The sequence below is a fragment of the Brienomyrus brachyistius genome, unplaced genomic scaffold, assembly GCF_023856365.1.
Source record: "Brienomyrus brachyistius isolate T26 unplaced genomic scaffold, BBRACH_0.4 scaffold989, whole genome shotgun sequence".
NCBI lineage: Eukaryota > Metazoa > Chordata > Actinopteri > Osteoglossiformes > Mormyridae > Brienomyrus > Brienomyrus brachyistius.
In genome coordinates, this window is record NW_026043264.1 from 31,225 (window position 1) to 46,579 (window position 15,355).

Sequence of the window (15,355 nt, forward strand, 5' to 3'; positions counted from 1 at the left end):
CTGATTGAATCTGAACTGCCTTCTAAGACAGCCCAACCATTCTCTTTTATTTGGTTGTTGTGTGGACTCAGTCTAGATATGTATTCTATATAAATAGATTTTTTTGTTAGATTAATGATGGTCACAGTGACTATTACTGTGGAAAACTACCAGGGGAAAAATGTAAATGGTCAGCATTTCAGTAAGAAGCCATTTGTTATTATAACACTCGTTTTTCCAATGTTCGCTTGGTTAACCCTACAAAGTCCTGTACTCTATGAATTAGCTAGAACAACAAAGCATGTAAGTCAAAACTAAAACATCCCAATTAAACACCGAATCCAATGTGTTCGGGGATTATTAACATAAATATTTTTTAAACAATACATTTACACAAGCCACGTGCAATTAGTGTTTCTTTTATTATCCATGGGGTAGACTATGCTAAAATATACTTGCTAACTGCAGAAAAATCCCCCAAATTTGTTTTTGAATATATTCATTTATAATAGAAGAATAATCCTCAAATACAGCCGCGGGTACTGGAAGAAGCGTAAATTATTGCTATTATAAGAGTTACGTAGCGCAAGCGTCAGCATGGATTCTCTGAGGTTAGGGGTTAGGCTCGTGCTCCTCCGCACGCGTTCGCATGGCCGGTTTCCTCCCGCAGTACAAAGACGAGCAGTTAAGATAATCCGTGTGTCTAAAATGCCCATTGTGTGTGATAGTGTATGTGCCCTGTGACGGGCTGGTATATTATCACTCCAGGGTATTCCCACCCAGCCTTGTGTCCTGGGCTGCTTGCATAGACGCCAGGCTACCCGCCGCCACGACCCAGACCAGGAAAGGTGTTGGATGATGTCAGAAATGGCCCTATTGTTGTAGCATTTATTTGCACTTGTAAGTAGCTCCCGATCTATGTGACGTTGGAACCACACAGTTAAGTTGGATTAAACATTAATATTAATGTACCATTTTACTGTCTTTGACAGCAGTAACAATAACGTTTTATAAATTCCGTTTAATTGGAGAGGCTGGCTGTAATCTCCCATTGAAACTAAGTTTCTAATGAAGCAGATTCTCTTTAAACGCCACAAACTTTTTATTTTCCTTTTCAAGGCTATATTTGCTCTAGCAGAGCAACGGGAGATCGAGCTCTACAACACAGTTACGCTACCGGACTTCTTAAAATTTTAAAGAGCGTGTGATGGTGTGTTTGGACCGGTGTCCCATCCAGGGTATTGCCCCACCCTGTGGTTATAACACAGGTGGACGGTCGATGTTTCTGTCCATGTTTGAAGTGAACATTGCATCCCCTGTTGCTTTCCGTTGCGGAGCTTTGGTGCCTCCCCCTAGCGGACAGCAGCGGCAACTGCCAAGGCGGCGCTTTCTCATTGTCCATCGCACATTCCTTCCATCGCCACCTCCCTCCGACGGCGAGTTTAAAGGGGTGATGGGGGAAAGGCTTCAGCAACGGGCTCAAGTTGAAGGGGAATCACAGGTAAGCTCCACTGCTAAATAACGAAGGCATGGAAAATAATTCTGTATGATCATAAGCAAATATTTAATGTTAAGCATGTGCTGTCTTTTCATAATCAGGTTAAGGCGGGAGTAAATCAGAGTACATTTTTCTGTCGTATAAATTTTCTGTAAGCTCCTTTATCAGTTTATATTGAGTGCATAACAACCTGTTTCGCAAACATCAGTAAAATTGCATGAGATTGTTTCAGAAACACGACAGGGCGAAGTTACTTAAAGCTTTAAAAGCGCATAAGTTTCTCCCCTCTTATGAGCTTTTTCTTGCTCGTTAAGATGCTCTATATTCCATTTATTCGACACGTGTATTTTTACTGTATATTTTTAGCGTACCGAAGTACCATCATCATTTTAGGTGTTTAGTTATTGATGGCAAATCACAAAACAAGATTTCACGCTTATATGTAATGTAGTTTCTCTGTGTGGGCATAATGCTTGTGAAATGATGGTTTTTTTACGATTTTCTGACGATGTAATTTAGAAAGAGTAAAAACTACTTTTGTATTACATGGTTTCGGGCGTTCATAAATAAATATACGTTCTCCCCATGACATCGCAGTATGAATATTTTTAAATAATGAAGGAACAAAGGTCTCCCCTGTCATTTTGAGATTATTATAATTTTACGTGTAACGATTTACTCCAGGTAGCCACAACGAACAGGACTCCTAACAGAGGTCTGAACGAGAGCGCTTCAAAACCAAACTTTGGATTCATTTTTTCCCCCAGTTTTGCTGTAAATTAGTACAATATGAATTCGTCAATGTTATAAATATGAATTTATATAGTACCTCCCCAGCTTGACTATATAATAGTATGTTATAACTTATAAACATTTGTTGAATCTTGTAGCTTGGGGTTATTGAAATTACTATTACAAATGTATATGATAACGTATTGTTATATAGTTTTGAATTTATTGTTATATGTGCAGTCTGGGGACTGCAATTGGGTGTTTGTACCCAGAACACTTTCGGGCAAGCTGCGCTATAACCGTCAGTACGGGCTTGACAGTAGCTGCTAGATATCAGTATTATCTAGAAATACGGTAATGGTGTTGATGCTTTTTTTATTATTTACTGTGGTTAATAGGAAGTAAATGGCAAAACATATTTGAGCACAAACGTGCTATGAATTAGAAAATGTAAGACTTTTTTATATATCGTGAAGAACATTTTCTATTAATTATGAGTCATTCAAAAATGCGTGCTAGGTATTAAACGGACATTTGGTAGAAATATATATATCCATAGGAAACAGATGAGCAAGAAATCGATGCCAGTTCTTCCCGATGACTCATTGTTCAGCATTAACGCTTCCATCTGACTATCTGCTTTGAGAGGGTCTATATATACGTTATGTATGCTGTGCCACGCCCTCTTTCTTCCACGTGTGCTCTAATACCGAGACACCCAGCAATGCGCTTGACCGATCAGTATTATGGACGTCAGCCATTCTGAAAGATAGCAGCTAGCGTTGACTAACTAGTTCTTAATATACATTCTCAGTTTGAATAAAACGAAGGAGTGTGAAATCCAGTCCAAGCAATTCTCACAACACGTTAGTCTAACTTATGAGAACTGAGTAAAACAATACAGCATTTCACAATTTTCCTGTCAAATGTAGAGAAATCCACGATTCATATAGGAAGAGCACATCAAGTCCATTCAGTAAGACTCGGATTATACAGTTTGAATGTGTGAGTTCTTCTGTACGGCACACCCTAGGTTGGTTAATTCCAGAAGTTGAACATTAAGATTATAAAGGAATTGGTTTTGTTAACAGGAAGGTTTTTTTTTTATTCATTTGATAAATGACCCATTAATGATTCATGTACACAATAAGAATGGCTGCTAAGGGATCTGCATCTGTGATAAGATGCACCGTGGTGTTCAAATGATGAAGGGAATGCTTGAAGCTCAGTAATATTTCCAATCGATATGGCATTTAGTTTAAATCGCTTTTTAAATGGTACAGAAATTTACACTAACATGTTTCATGTCTTTATACATCAGAACTGGCTCAGGAAAACGGTCACAAACTACATATTAAATATCTCTTTTATTTAGTGTACTGTTAAGAACATAAGAACTATACAAACGAGAGGAGGCCATTCGGCCCATCAAGCTCGCTTGGGGAGAACTAAACTAATAGCTCAGAGTCGTTAAAATCTTATCTAGCTCTGATTTAAAGGAACCCAAGGATTCAGCTTGCACTACATTATCAGGAAGGCTATTCCATACTCTGACTACACGCTGTGTAAAGAAGTGCTTCCTTATATCCAGCTTGAAATGTTCTCCCGCTAATTTCCACCTATGGCCACGAGTTCGTGTGTTTGAACTAATATTGAAGTAACTATTTTGTTGAACAGCATCCAAACCTGTTAGAATCTTATATACCTGGATCATGTCCCCCCTCAGTCTCCTTTGCTTGAGACTGAACAGATTTAGCTCTGTGTTAGTTAATTGTGTTACATTTGTGGATGTTTTCAGTAATTACACATACAGTGATGGTAGGATAGTGATGCAATACAATCTGTGTGACTATGTATATTAATTTGCACTTTATTTTGAATTTTTGTAGGGTGGGTGTTTTAGGGTGGATTTAAAGGAATAGGCCGTCTATCACATGCATTATCTGGAATCTCTACTAATTCAGGAGGGACCTACACAACTGAGAAGACCCGCACCTGAAGGGACTGCCTCATCGTTTTGAAGGTTGCAGATACTGGGCCTTATCTTCACAACGCAGGATTTGAAAAAGCTGACAGAAGCCACCAGATTTTCGCTTTATCTCCTTAAGTCCTCGGACTAGTCCTATGTAAGTTTTCTGGAGGTCCTGGGTCTCTCGCTACCAAGGCTGACTCACTGCTCTAAAAACAAAAAGGACCCCACAATCAGGACCCAGACAGTAGACCTTCCATTTGCCTGTGGTTCGGTCCTCCCGCACCCCCAGCCGGGATGAATGACGCCCAGGAGCTGATGTCCCGGGCCTTGCCGGCAGCCGCCCTCAGCACGGTCCCCTCAGCTTGTGTGTCCAAGGTAGAGCTGCGCGTCTCCTGCAAGTCCCTGCTGGACCGAGACACGCTGAATAAATCCGATCCCTGTGTCATCCTCATGGTGCAGGCGCAAGGGCAGTGGACGGAGGTGAGCTCCTTACATCGCATTAACATGACTCAACCCAAAGACCTTGACCAATCACTGCTGTTTGTTGGGGGTTCCACCCAGCTTGTGGGTTTCCCAATGTGAGATTAGATACCTAGGCACTGTACATGAATGCATTTAAATATTATATATGGGGGGGGGGGCATCTCATGGGCACAAGCACAATCAGGAGAGCCACTCTTTACTGGGGTATCTGATTTTAATAGAAACGAATGAGAATATACTATTTAAACTAATTAGTGTTTATGTGGGTGTGCTAAAAACCCCCCTTAAACAGCCTTAGCAACAACCTTGGGCTCCAGCTCCACCCACGACCCTGTTCAGAGGTTAGATGGAATGGATATGTATAATTTATGTTTAATTTTTACCCAATTCAGCCAATAAACAGGGCTGCATATCCCTGTTCAATGATTAAAATTTGAATCAGCTGAGATAGATTGATTTGAACTGGTGTCTGAGATTTATTCATCTGGAATGTAAAATTATAATTACCTTTATGTTTAATGGCTCAAATGCTTCTTTAAATCATCCTTATTTGATGCAAATTATTGCGCGCAAGAAGCAAGACACTGTGAAATACTGTTGTTATTTTATTTTACAATGGCTGGAACTTCCCATACACAGAGCGAAACAAATCTTAGCCATTACTCAAAGATTATGATGATTATAGTAGTTAAGTTGCACTTTGCAAGAGGATCTTGCCTCTTTTAAAAAATATATTCTTTCACCAGTGCATGGAACTATAATGAGTTTTCTGCATGGAAAAAGTCATATATCTCTAAAAATCCGCCGATATGATTTCAGGAATGTAATAAAGTTTGACAAAGTATCTCAGGGTGTTAGCATGGCCAATCATGGACATCGTTACTTCCTGCCAGTTCAACAGCTTGTGTATGTGGCCATTATGCGTTAAAATAAATGAGCTTTTTGGTAGAGATGCCAAATAATTAGTTGTAGCGCCGCCGAAAAATTACCCCGAGCTGAAGTGCATCATAACTTCACATCTCTCTTCCAAGTGATGGTTTACTGTACTGAATAACACACTGCCACAAAAATGATTAAACATATATTATTGGGTATCGCTATGAGTGTGTCGTAAACAATACATGGTCAATAAACACAAATAAAACATGCCACATGGGGAAAATTAACCAGAAAGTTCCATTTCCCAAACAGCTGTTCCAGTACAGCAGGGGTGGGGAACCGGTTCTATGAAGGGCCGGTGTGAGTGTGGGTTTTTGGGATGACCTCTCAATCAGCCAGTAATAAAACAGTAGTTCTTAGCTTAGATTTACACTTTGTATTTATTCATTTGGGTCACAGATGTGTTGTGTGGCTTAGTGGGTTAGGTTGCTGTGCCTGTGATTGGATGGTTGCTGGTTTTAATCCCTGGGTTGGCAGAGTGATTTCATCATTGGACCCCTGAAAAAGAACCCCAATTACTTCAGGCTTGCTCAAATGTATGTTGCTTTGGATGAAAGTGTCTGCTACATGAATAAAATGTGCATGTTACATACTGTGAAGGTTACAGAGAAGTGGAGGGCAGTAGTTTCATGGCTGACAGTGTGTAGAGCAAAGCCCTCAAGTCCCATCTATAGAACATCAGCGTTTAACTCTCTTTAGATCTTTTAGAGCTGAGAGTGAGTTACTAGTATTGAGAAAGACTGCATTCAGTTTGGTAAATAACTGAGAGGCAGAAAGAAATCTTCCCATTGAGAATAGGATCATTGAGTTAGCTGCTAGATTTTCTGCTGCAGGAGTCCAAAATATAGAGGTGCTTCTCTCTCTCTTTGCTGGTTGCTAGGCGTGTACCCTGATAAAACGTTATCATCACTTCATCAGGAAAAAAATCCCCACTAACAGCACAATGTTGCGATGTCTAATTTTGCATGGTGTCTTAATTTTATTATAAAGTGCTTTGTGGGGATTTTGCTATTTGAGATAAAAAATGATGATGCAATAATGAAGCATGGTAATACAGAACTTGCCATTATTAGTCCGAGGAAATGATGTGTTAGAAAGAAATAATGACAGGAAAAAAAAAACAAATTTAGCGAAAAGTATCAATTAATTGAATTGCATCTCTAGATTTCCATTCCAAGCAATCGTATTACCCAATTCTGACATTTGCGGCAAACTGAATAATTCAGATGACTTACTGAGTGATAAACGTAAAAGTCCATTTTACATAAATAAGATTAAATAACAATGAGATGCTTTGCTTGCAATATGACAGGCATCATTGAATTGAGAGGACTGGAGAGAGAGTTTTTCCAGGTCATGTGATGTGTTCATTGAAATAAATGCTGCTTTCCAGATTTTCCTCACTGGAACATCCGAGGCTTGTTTTGAATACCATGTAAGGTCTTCCATAACTTTCAGCTGGCTCAGAAACAATCTGAAACATAAGCAAGAGGGACTACACGTCTATTAGAACATCACAGGCTTTCAGCTTCACCAAATGATATATCCATAGCCATGACAGATGGCATAGAAATGTATGCTGTGATAGAGAATGTAGGATCCTGCGTTAGACTGGCATTTTCCCAGATCACAAGCAGCGTGTCAATGTTTTTCCGTCTGAAACCCACAAAGTCTGATTTTCACTTCCGGTTGTGGTGCGATGCTGCTCCAAGTGATATTTTACACAACTGTGCTACTTTTTCATTAGGCATTTGTATAAGCATATTTTTGGACACTCCGATAGAGAATCATATTATTCAGGAGTAACAAGTCAGTTGTGAAGAAATTACATAATTGTCTGTATTGACTTTTTTTGGGTGATGCATGTAATTTTGTTTTTACACTCATTTGGCCTCGTTTTCCTGAATGTGTCTCTCTCATTTGCATGCTTCATTTTGGGAGGCATTTTTTAACACAATTTTGCTCAGTATTTGGCAGGAATCCCACTTTATACCCTCAGTTTTTACCCACGTTTCCATCCATTTTAGGCAGATCTTCCTGTTTTTGAGAACTTACTTTAAGTGTCAGTGAGACTAAACACTGATGTAAAGGAACATGCATCACCATTTTGCATAATGATGATCTGTCCTTAGATAGTAATGATCGTAAAAAGTCTTCCTATGGGCATCTGACCCTGAAAGCCTAATGATCCTAGTTCAGTAAAACGTTTGTAGATGAATAGTGGGTTTCGCTGCTGTTTGCCTGAGTCTGTTTCTAGAGCTCTTTCCATCTTACCCATAGTGGTTCACATAGTTTCTAGAATCATTACAAGTCAGCTTGCAACAGAACTGGCCTCCAGTTTGCTCTTCATGGAATGTATCTAATCTGCTGCATGGATGGAAAACCATGTTACATCCCAGCATGCTCACTTATTCATTTTAGATTCCCCCCCTCCCTGTAGTACCAATCTAGCCAAACATAAAGCTGATCTGCTTTGTTAAAGGGGGGGTCCCACAGCCTGACCGTCCCATTGTTGGGGCTGCAGTTCCTAGCCTAGATCTGTGTGTGGAATCTATTCTCATGTTTGCACATTCCCCTTTGTCCACATTTCCCCTGAATACCTCAGTTTGGCATCTCTAAATGTGTGGGTGTGCATCCTGACGATGCACTGACCTCCCATTGAGGGTATTCCTTACCCTGTGTCTCCTGGTAAATGCTCAGTGCAACTCTGCTTTAGCTTTATGGAAGACGGGTGGCTGGATGATTTCTATTGTGGTGATTATAAATGAGCACATTCACCAATCTATACTTTGAATGATACATTTTATAAACATTGCTGTAATATGCAGGAAGGCATCTATGAATTGTGATGCACCTTTAGAAGAAAACAGATAACTGAATAAGCAATGTTTCAGTCCTTATTTACTGTCAGTGTACGGGGATGATATGACCTTCCATAAATTATTAAAACAGAGGCAAATCTGGTGAAATCGTTAAGCAATTTCCATTGTACTAAAGACATGCCTAAATATATAGTTTCTCTGTAAAGGTAGATTGGGGAAGCATCTGTGAGCTTTTCTGTGGTTCTTGTTTGGCCCTTTGCAACCCTTGTAAGCAGACGGGTCCAAAGCAGTGAACTATTTAGAGACGATTCCCCTCCTTTCGATGTGTCAGGAAACACTGCTAGCGCTTCATCTCGCAGCACAGAGAGCACGGTGCCAGCCGCGTGAGCCTTTTTCACACTCCACTCTGGGAAAAGGTGATTTTTATTTATTTTTTTCCTTTTTCCTCTTTTTTTTTCTGTTGCTGCCAGTCAAAATGAAACTAAAACAGACCCTGCTCAGTAGTCAGAAATGAAATCACTTTCTCCCCAGATGCTGTCATCATTTGTCATCTTAACTCCTTATGTTTATTTGGATTGGCTTCCACACAGGTGCAGCACTCTCTGTTTTTGCATTAGTCAGATTTCGTGTTGTGTAGGTCACACGGGAAATAGATACGTACGATTCAAGGTATCATGAGGCGCTGGGTTGCACAGCTTAGTAAATTTACATTTTTTGCATGGAGATTTTTACAAATTGCTAATTGCTTTATTGCTGAGATGGAGCATATGAAATTTTAACATAAGTATGTTTATGAACCAGTCTTACCTCACATTAGTGCTGTAGTGATTCATGCAGTTATTAACGTCTAGTGAATTTATTCCAGTTGCTAAATTGCCCGTAGGTGTGCATGTGTGTGTGAATTGTGTGTGAGTGTGCCCTGCGATGGGCTGGCCCCCCATCCTGGGTTGTTCCCTGCCTCGTGCCCATTGCTTCCGGGATAGGCTCCGGACCCCCCGCGACCCAATAGGATAAGCGGTTTGGAAAATGGATTGATGGATGGATGTATGTATTTATTCCAAAATCTATCTGTCTGTCTATCTATCTATCTGTCTGTCTGTCTGTCTGTCTCATTAGGAATGATGTACTACAATACGTTGTCAATGGTGTTCCAGTAAGCTTTAACAGGTGTGTGGGGGCTCCAAATTTGGACGTATGCCTAAAATACTGAAAGACGGCTGCATTCTGTTGCATTTGGCAGCAAATCTCAATACATGCTGTCTGCTGCTGTTTGTGTCATGCATCCAGTTATGGCTATATTAAAGGGTAGACGCAGAATCTCAGCAGGAATGCAGAGGAATTTATATCGAGCTTAAAGGAAAATGTGTTAAATTTCATTCCTGTTTGAATCTTTGCCCTTTTTCTCAAAAGGAGGATATTTAGAAGGACAGTTTAGCTCTAGAACAGTGTTTCTCAACCCAGACCTTGGGGACTCCAAGACAGTCCATGTTGTTCTAAGGGGCATGAAATATTTTACATACGTAAAAGAAGGAATCAAATGTCAGCTCAGATTCCTTAACATATTTTAATCTGCCTTGAATTTCACTCTAAGCAGCATGTTGTTAATATTCTCAGTGTTTGCAAAAAAAAAAACTGCAAACTGCACCAAAGCAGAATATAAGTGTTACCTACATACTCATCTCTGAATGATCTGAGGAGAAACCTATCACTGTCTGCTCTGTTATCTAACAGTCTCCTTGCAAGCGACACTATATTTTTGCCTCAATGAATGTCCCATAAGAGCAAAATTGTCTGCAGTAGGGGTATTCATAAGAACATAAGAACTATACAAACGAGAGGAGGCCATTTGGCCCATCAAGCTCGCTTGGGGAGAACTAAACTAATCGCTCAGAGTCGTTAAAATCTCATCTAGCTCTGATTTAAAGGAACCCAAGGATTCAGCTTGCACTACATTATCAGGAAGGCTATTCCATACTCTGACTACACGCTGTGTAAAGAAGTGCTTCCTTAAATCCAGCTTGAAATGTTCTCCCGCTAATTTCCACCTATGGCCACGAGTTCGTGTATTTAAACTAATGCTGAAGTAACTATTTGGTTGAACAGCATCCAAACCTGTTAGAATCTTATATACCTGGATCATGTCCCCCCTCAGTCTCCTTTGCTTGAGACTGAACAGATTTAGCTCAAGTAACCGTTCCTCGTATGACATTCCTCTAAGACCAGGAATCATTTTTGTGGCCCTACGCTGCACCTTTTCTAAGGCCACAATGTCCTTTTTAAGATATGGTGACCAAACCTGCACACAAAGAATCCCTGCACCACAGGGAATTATGACATTTTCATGTAAATGAAATTTTACATATAACTTTTTTTCCCCTCAAAACTAAATATTTTGCCACGGGCGAATCTTGCCACGGACATGTTTGTCCTTGTTGGGACCGGGTGACGATCCATGGTACTGGCGGATCGATAGGTGATTTACCCAAACACTGCACACGAACATGACAGAGTCATAAAACATTGAAAATATATAGCTTGCATTTGTGAGCAATCCCACCGCAAAACGAACCGGGGATGGGAATGCTCAAGCTGGAAGACTATTGCTTCATGCTCACATTAGCTAGCTAGCTAGTTAGCATATATCATTCTGGGACAGCTGATTTGATATCAGTCTCTTTTTCAAACTGGCCAGCCTTATCAGTATTCTGTTTTAAGACAACAAATGATTACTGATTTAGCACACATTATACTCAAATTCAAGTGTTATAATAAGGTCTTTTAATAAAGGGCTTTACCTTTGGCATATCCCACACCCTTGGTGTAGAACGGTGCAGGTCCATATCATCTGTCCTCTTGGCCACATCATTCATCATCATAACTTTATGTTTTTCTAAAGTAGTGTCAGTTTCCTTAGTTATTTTAACTTTGATTTTAATCTTGATTAATTTCTTTGCTCCCCTTTTTTTAGATGTTCAAAATGCAGTCAGGATGTTCGAAAGACGTATGAGAACAGACCTACATGTGCTTCAAAAGTAAACAAGATGTTGTCACAGAAACTCACTCATATCAGACAATAAAATCCTATACAGGATTTGGTTGTAAGTCGACCCTTTGGTTATATCGGTTTCCTGTGCTTTCCATATGCTTATATCTCTAGCTGTACATACATTTTTCTTCTGCGTCTTAAGGCAAAGGCACAGAAATCATGTAGGCCAGTGTTTCCCAACCCAGTCCCTGGAGGCCCCCAGAAAGTCAACATTTTTGCCCCCTTCCAGCTCCCTGTTAGTCCACGTTTTTGCTCATGTACACTACAGTACCTGGTGGTCCCCTAGGACCGGGATGGGAAACACTGATGTAGAACTGTAATGGTGACCATATTAACCTATTAGAATCAGAGCTGATTATTATATAATTAGCTCTTTATTTTTCTATATCCCTTTGTTTTGAAGCCTAACCTTTGGTGGCTGCTCCAGTCTGCTTGAGGAACTTTTGATGGACACTTACTTCACCTTGTCCTCTGGGACACTTCCAATAATAAAATTTTAACTTAACCTTTAATTGACAGTTAATTTAAAATTTGAATTAAATTTAATTTCTTTAGACAACATTGTTTGAGGTTTTGGGTTGTCCAGAAAAAAATATTATGGTATGCAAGATAATTGCACAAACTCTAGTTTTGTATTTTGTGCATCTGGTTCACCATCTTAATGCTAAAATGGGGTTCTCGTTTAATCACTCTCCACTCTTGTCTTAAAATATGTCATATTCCTTCCATTCTTCTCCATGTCTCTGTTTATTGTCCCACTGAGAGCAATCTTACAGTATAAAATTTGTTAAATATGCAGTACATAACAGTTGAATTGTATTGTTTTTTTAAAATACCCATACAGAGTTGCTGGGTGATTTTTGTTTTTGCACATTTCGGTTGCCGGCTTCTGTTCCTCAGTTGCATTTTGCCTAAAATATTGACACAAAAAATTCCACATAGGCAAATTCAATTTGGTGCCATGTTAAAGTGTAATTGCATTTCTTATATTTAAATTACATTTCATGTTAAAGTAATAATAATTATAATACTACTAATAATACAGTAGCAGTAAAGGGAAAGCAAATTAGCAAAACAAGGGAAACCAGAGTAACAACTTAAATTCAGTTTGAGACTGTTCATGTAGATAACACCACCTACACACTCTCTCCCAGCACACCTAAGCCAAACATTCAAGAACACTAAATAGCTGGGGTGTGTGGGGAACTGAGGGGGGGCACAAATGTGGACTGCATTCAGAATATTTCACTTTATAATGTTGTCCACCATGACCCTGTACTAGATAACAGGTTGGGTGGAGGTTTTAAATTCTTTTAAAAATACACAAAATGGACATAAATGCTATCTTGACTGAATAGTCAATGAATCCCTTGAAGGAAACTGACTCAGTCTGCACATTAGCAAAGAAAAATAATCAAACGTCAAACCTATCAAAATGCAACACAAACACTGACAATGAGAAATGCAGTCACTGATTTTATAGAAGATACAAACCTATGTGTAATTCCTGTAGGGAAAACTATCAGCTCTAATGACTAATAAACAATACCAAAATAACATTTATTCCTGGAAATATAACCCCCCAACACACACATACCCTGGAATGATTCTTTTTTGGAGACATTTCCCATGTTATGTGATTCCGTAATTTTCACGTGCTGCTACTTACGTGACATCCATCAAACTCATGAACAAAGCGTTGTTCGCAGAACTGCCTAGACAGATGACAGATCAAGAATGAATATTACAGTAATCTTTATGCTAACACATTTCTCATGGAATCAGCCATTGTATATGAGGAGCTTCTTGTCAATTATGACTCACCCTGCAAATGATCCAGAACATGTCCTGCTTTCGTCTGTAGAGGTGAAAAGCACTGCATCTGCTGGCCCTGGATTCTGAGGGACTAGAAGGAGCTTGATGTGCTAATGATGTTGTGGCTGTCAGTGTTTTTAGGGCACGGCATTGCTGATTTAAATCTCACTTTTCTTCTTAAAGAATGCAGGTATTTGTTAAAAGTGCCAGGAGTGGCCCTGCATATCCCATACATTTATATTTTTTAGCTCCAGATCCACCTAGAACAGTGTTTCCAAAATCCAGTCCTCAGGGACCCTGGGAGGAGCAAAAATCTGGACTGTCTGTGGGTCCACAAGGACCAGATTGGGAAACACTGGCCTAGAGTGATAACAGGAAATTGTGTTTTCAGAAATACTGAGAGCTCACAGATTATCTTGCTCATTTCTTTATCTTCTTTGCACAATGTCATCCACGTTCATTGAGCCGAGACACACAAAGGCAATTCCTGCCATGCGCTGAATGATGATTGACGGTTGAATAACAGTCAATATATTTTTAATATTATGTTCACTATTGAACAGCCCATATTGCTTATTAATGAGTATCAGTATGTTTGTTGCCTTAAGCTATTCATATGATGCTTAATTGATATCTCTGAACAGAGATTGGATATAACGTTATGAAGGGGAAAACAGGCATCAGAATCAAACAATGAAAACTGCGATCAGAGTGCTACAAAGAACCAACAGAATGTACTGCAAGTCTAGGGTTTTGCTGCTCTAACACAGCAATGTAAACATGGTTTTGCTTGGTTTTTTACTTGCTACTTTACTTCCCAAGGCTCTTTGGAGCTACAAGGCTGCAACGTGTGGTGTCTGGCTCAGCAGGTTAGGATTGGAAGGTTGGAGGTTCAAATCCCAGGGTCAGCAGAGTGATTTCACTACTGGACACTTGATTTGTGACAACCTTATCCCCCCATTTGTTCCAGGGAACTGTTTGACCCTGCTTTCTCAAAAAATATGCCGTTTCTCATCTGCTGATAAAGCAAAAAAGAACCATTCCACTGCTGTTTCATACGAAATCAGTGGGCTGGTCAGTGTCCACGCATGCACCATGAACTGATTGCTGTGCATGCAGAAGAACCCACTGTGACTGTTACGTTATGTCTCCCCGAATCAGCTGGACAGGACAGAAGTCATCAAGAGCAACTTGCATCCTGTGTTCTCGAAGGTCTTCACTTTGGATTATTATTTTGAAGAGGTACAGAAGCTGCGCTTCGAAGTTTATGACATCCATGGCACGCACAGCATCGGCACCCGCGACGACGACTTCCTGGGGGGTGTGGAGTGCACCCTGGGGCAGGTAGGACAGCACCGCAGCCCCTCCGCACCTTCCAGTGACATGTCACCAAAATAAATCACACAGTGATACACAACAGTGCAGAAATCATTCCACTGGAAGAACAGCTACCAATAAGAAATAAATTAGTGTAATGAATCACAAAACCTGCTTATTGTTCAATGCACATCTGAATGAATTGTTGTCAAAAATGCGCTGTTCTGGAAGTGTTACCAAATAATTACTTGGGACTTTGCAATGCAGGAAACTGATGATTGATGTTTCTGAAATTCTGTGATGAATCTCTCGTGTTCCCCAGATTGTGGCCCAGAAGAAGATGGTAAAGCCTTTGTTGCTGAAATACGGGAAGTATGCTGGAAAGTCCACCATCACTGTAGGTTTCCAAACCAGACAGCTGCATCATTGTGGTTTGTCCTTTTGCGGTGCCTAAATGACCAGCTAGTGGAAATACAGACAGTCCTCTACTTACAAACTTTCAACTTACGTACTTTCAAACGAAGAGGACTGCAAGTCCAAATTGTGTTCATTGGGCTCCTGTTTCCTGTCCGCACCAGTTCTGCCTAGTATGACTTCTGGCCGCTACTCCCGCAGCGTACAGCAGAGTAGCGTGCGTACTCCCAGCGCCCTGGTTCTTGGTATGCCCTTAAAATTATTTTGAATAACGACTTATGAACATTTCAAGTTACGAACAGCCGTTCAGAACATATCTCATTCATAAGCAGAGGAAC

At 40.0% G+C, this 15,355-nt stretch overlaps 1 protein-coding gene across 1 annotated transcript; it reads left to right on the plus strand.

Moving 5' to 3' along the window:
* Positions 1-295: 295 nt before the first annotated feature.
* On the plus strand, positions 296-15,034 carry LOC125729988 (copine-7-like; the record flags this gene model as incomplete). Its single annotated transcript, XM_049005755.1, has 5 exons — positions 296-879; positions 1,317-1,480; positions 4,174-4,661; positions 14,448-14,630; positions 14,926-15,034. Coding segments are annotated over exons 3-5 (478 nt in total), but the record flags the coding sequence as incomplete, so codon positions are not given.
* Positions 15,035-15,355: the final 321 nt, after the last annotated feature.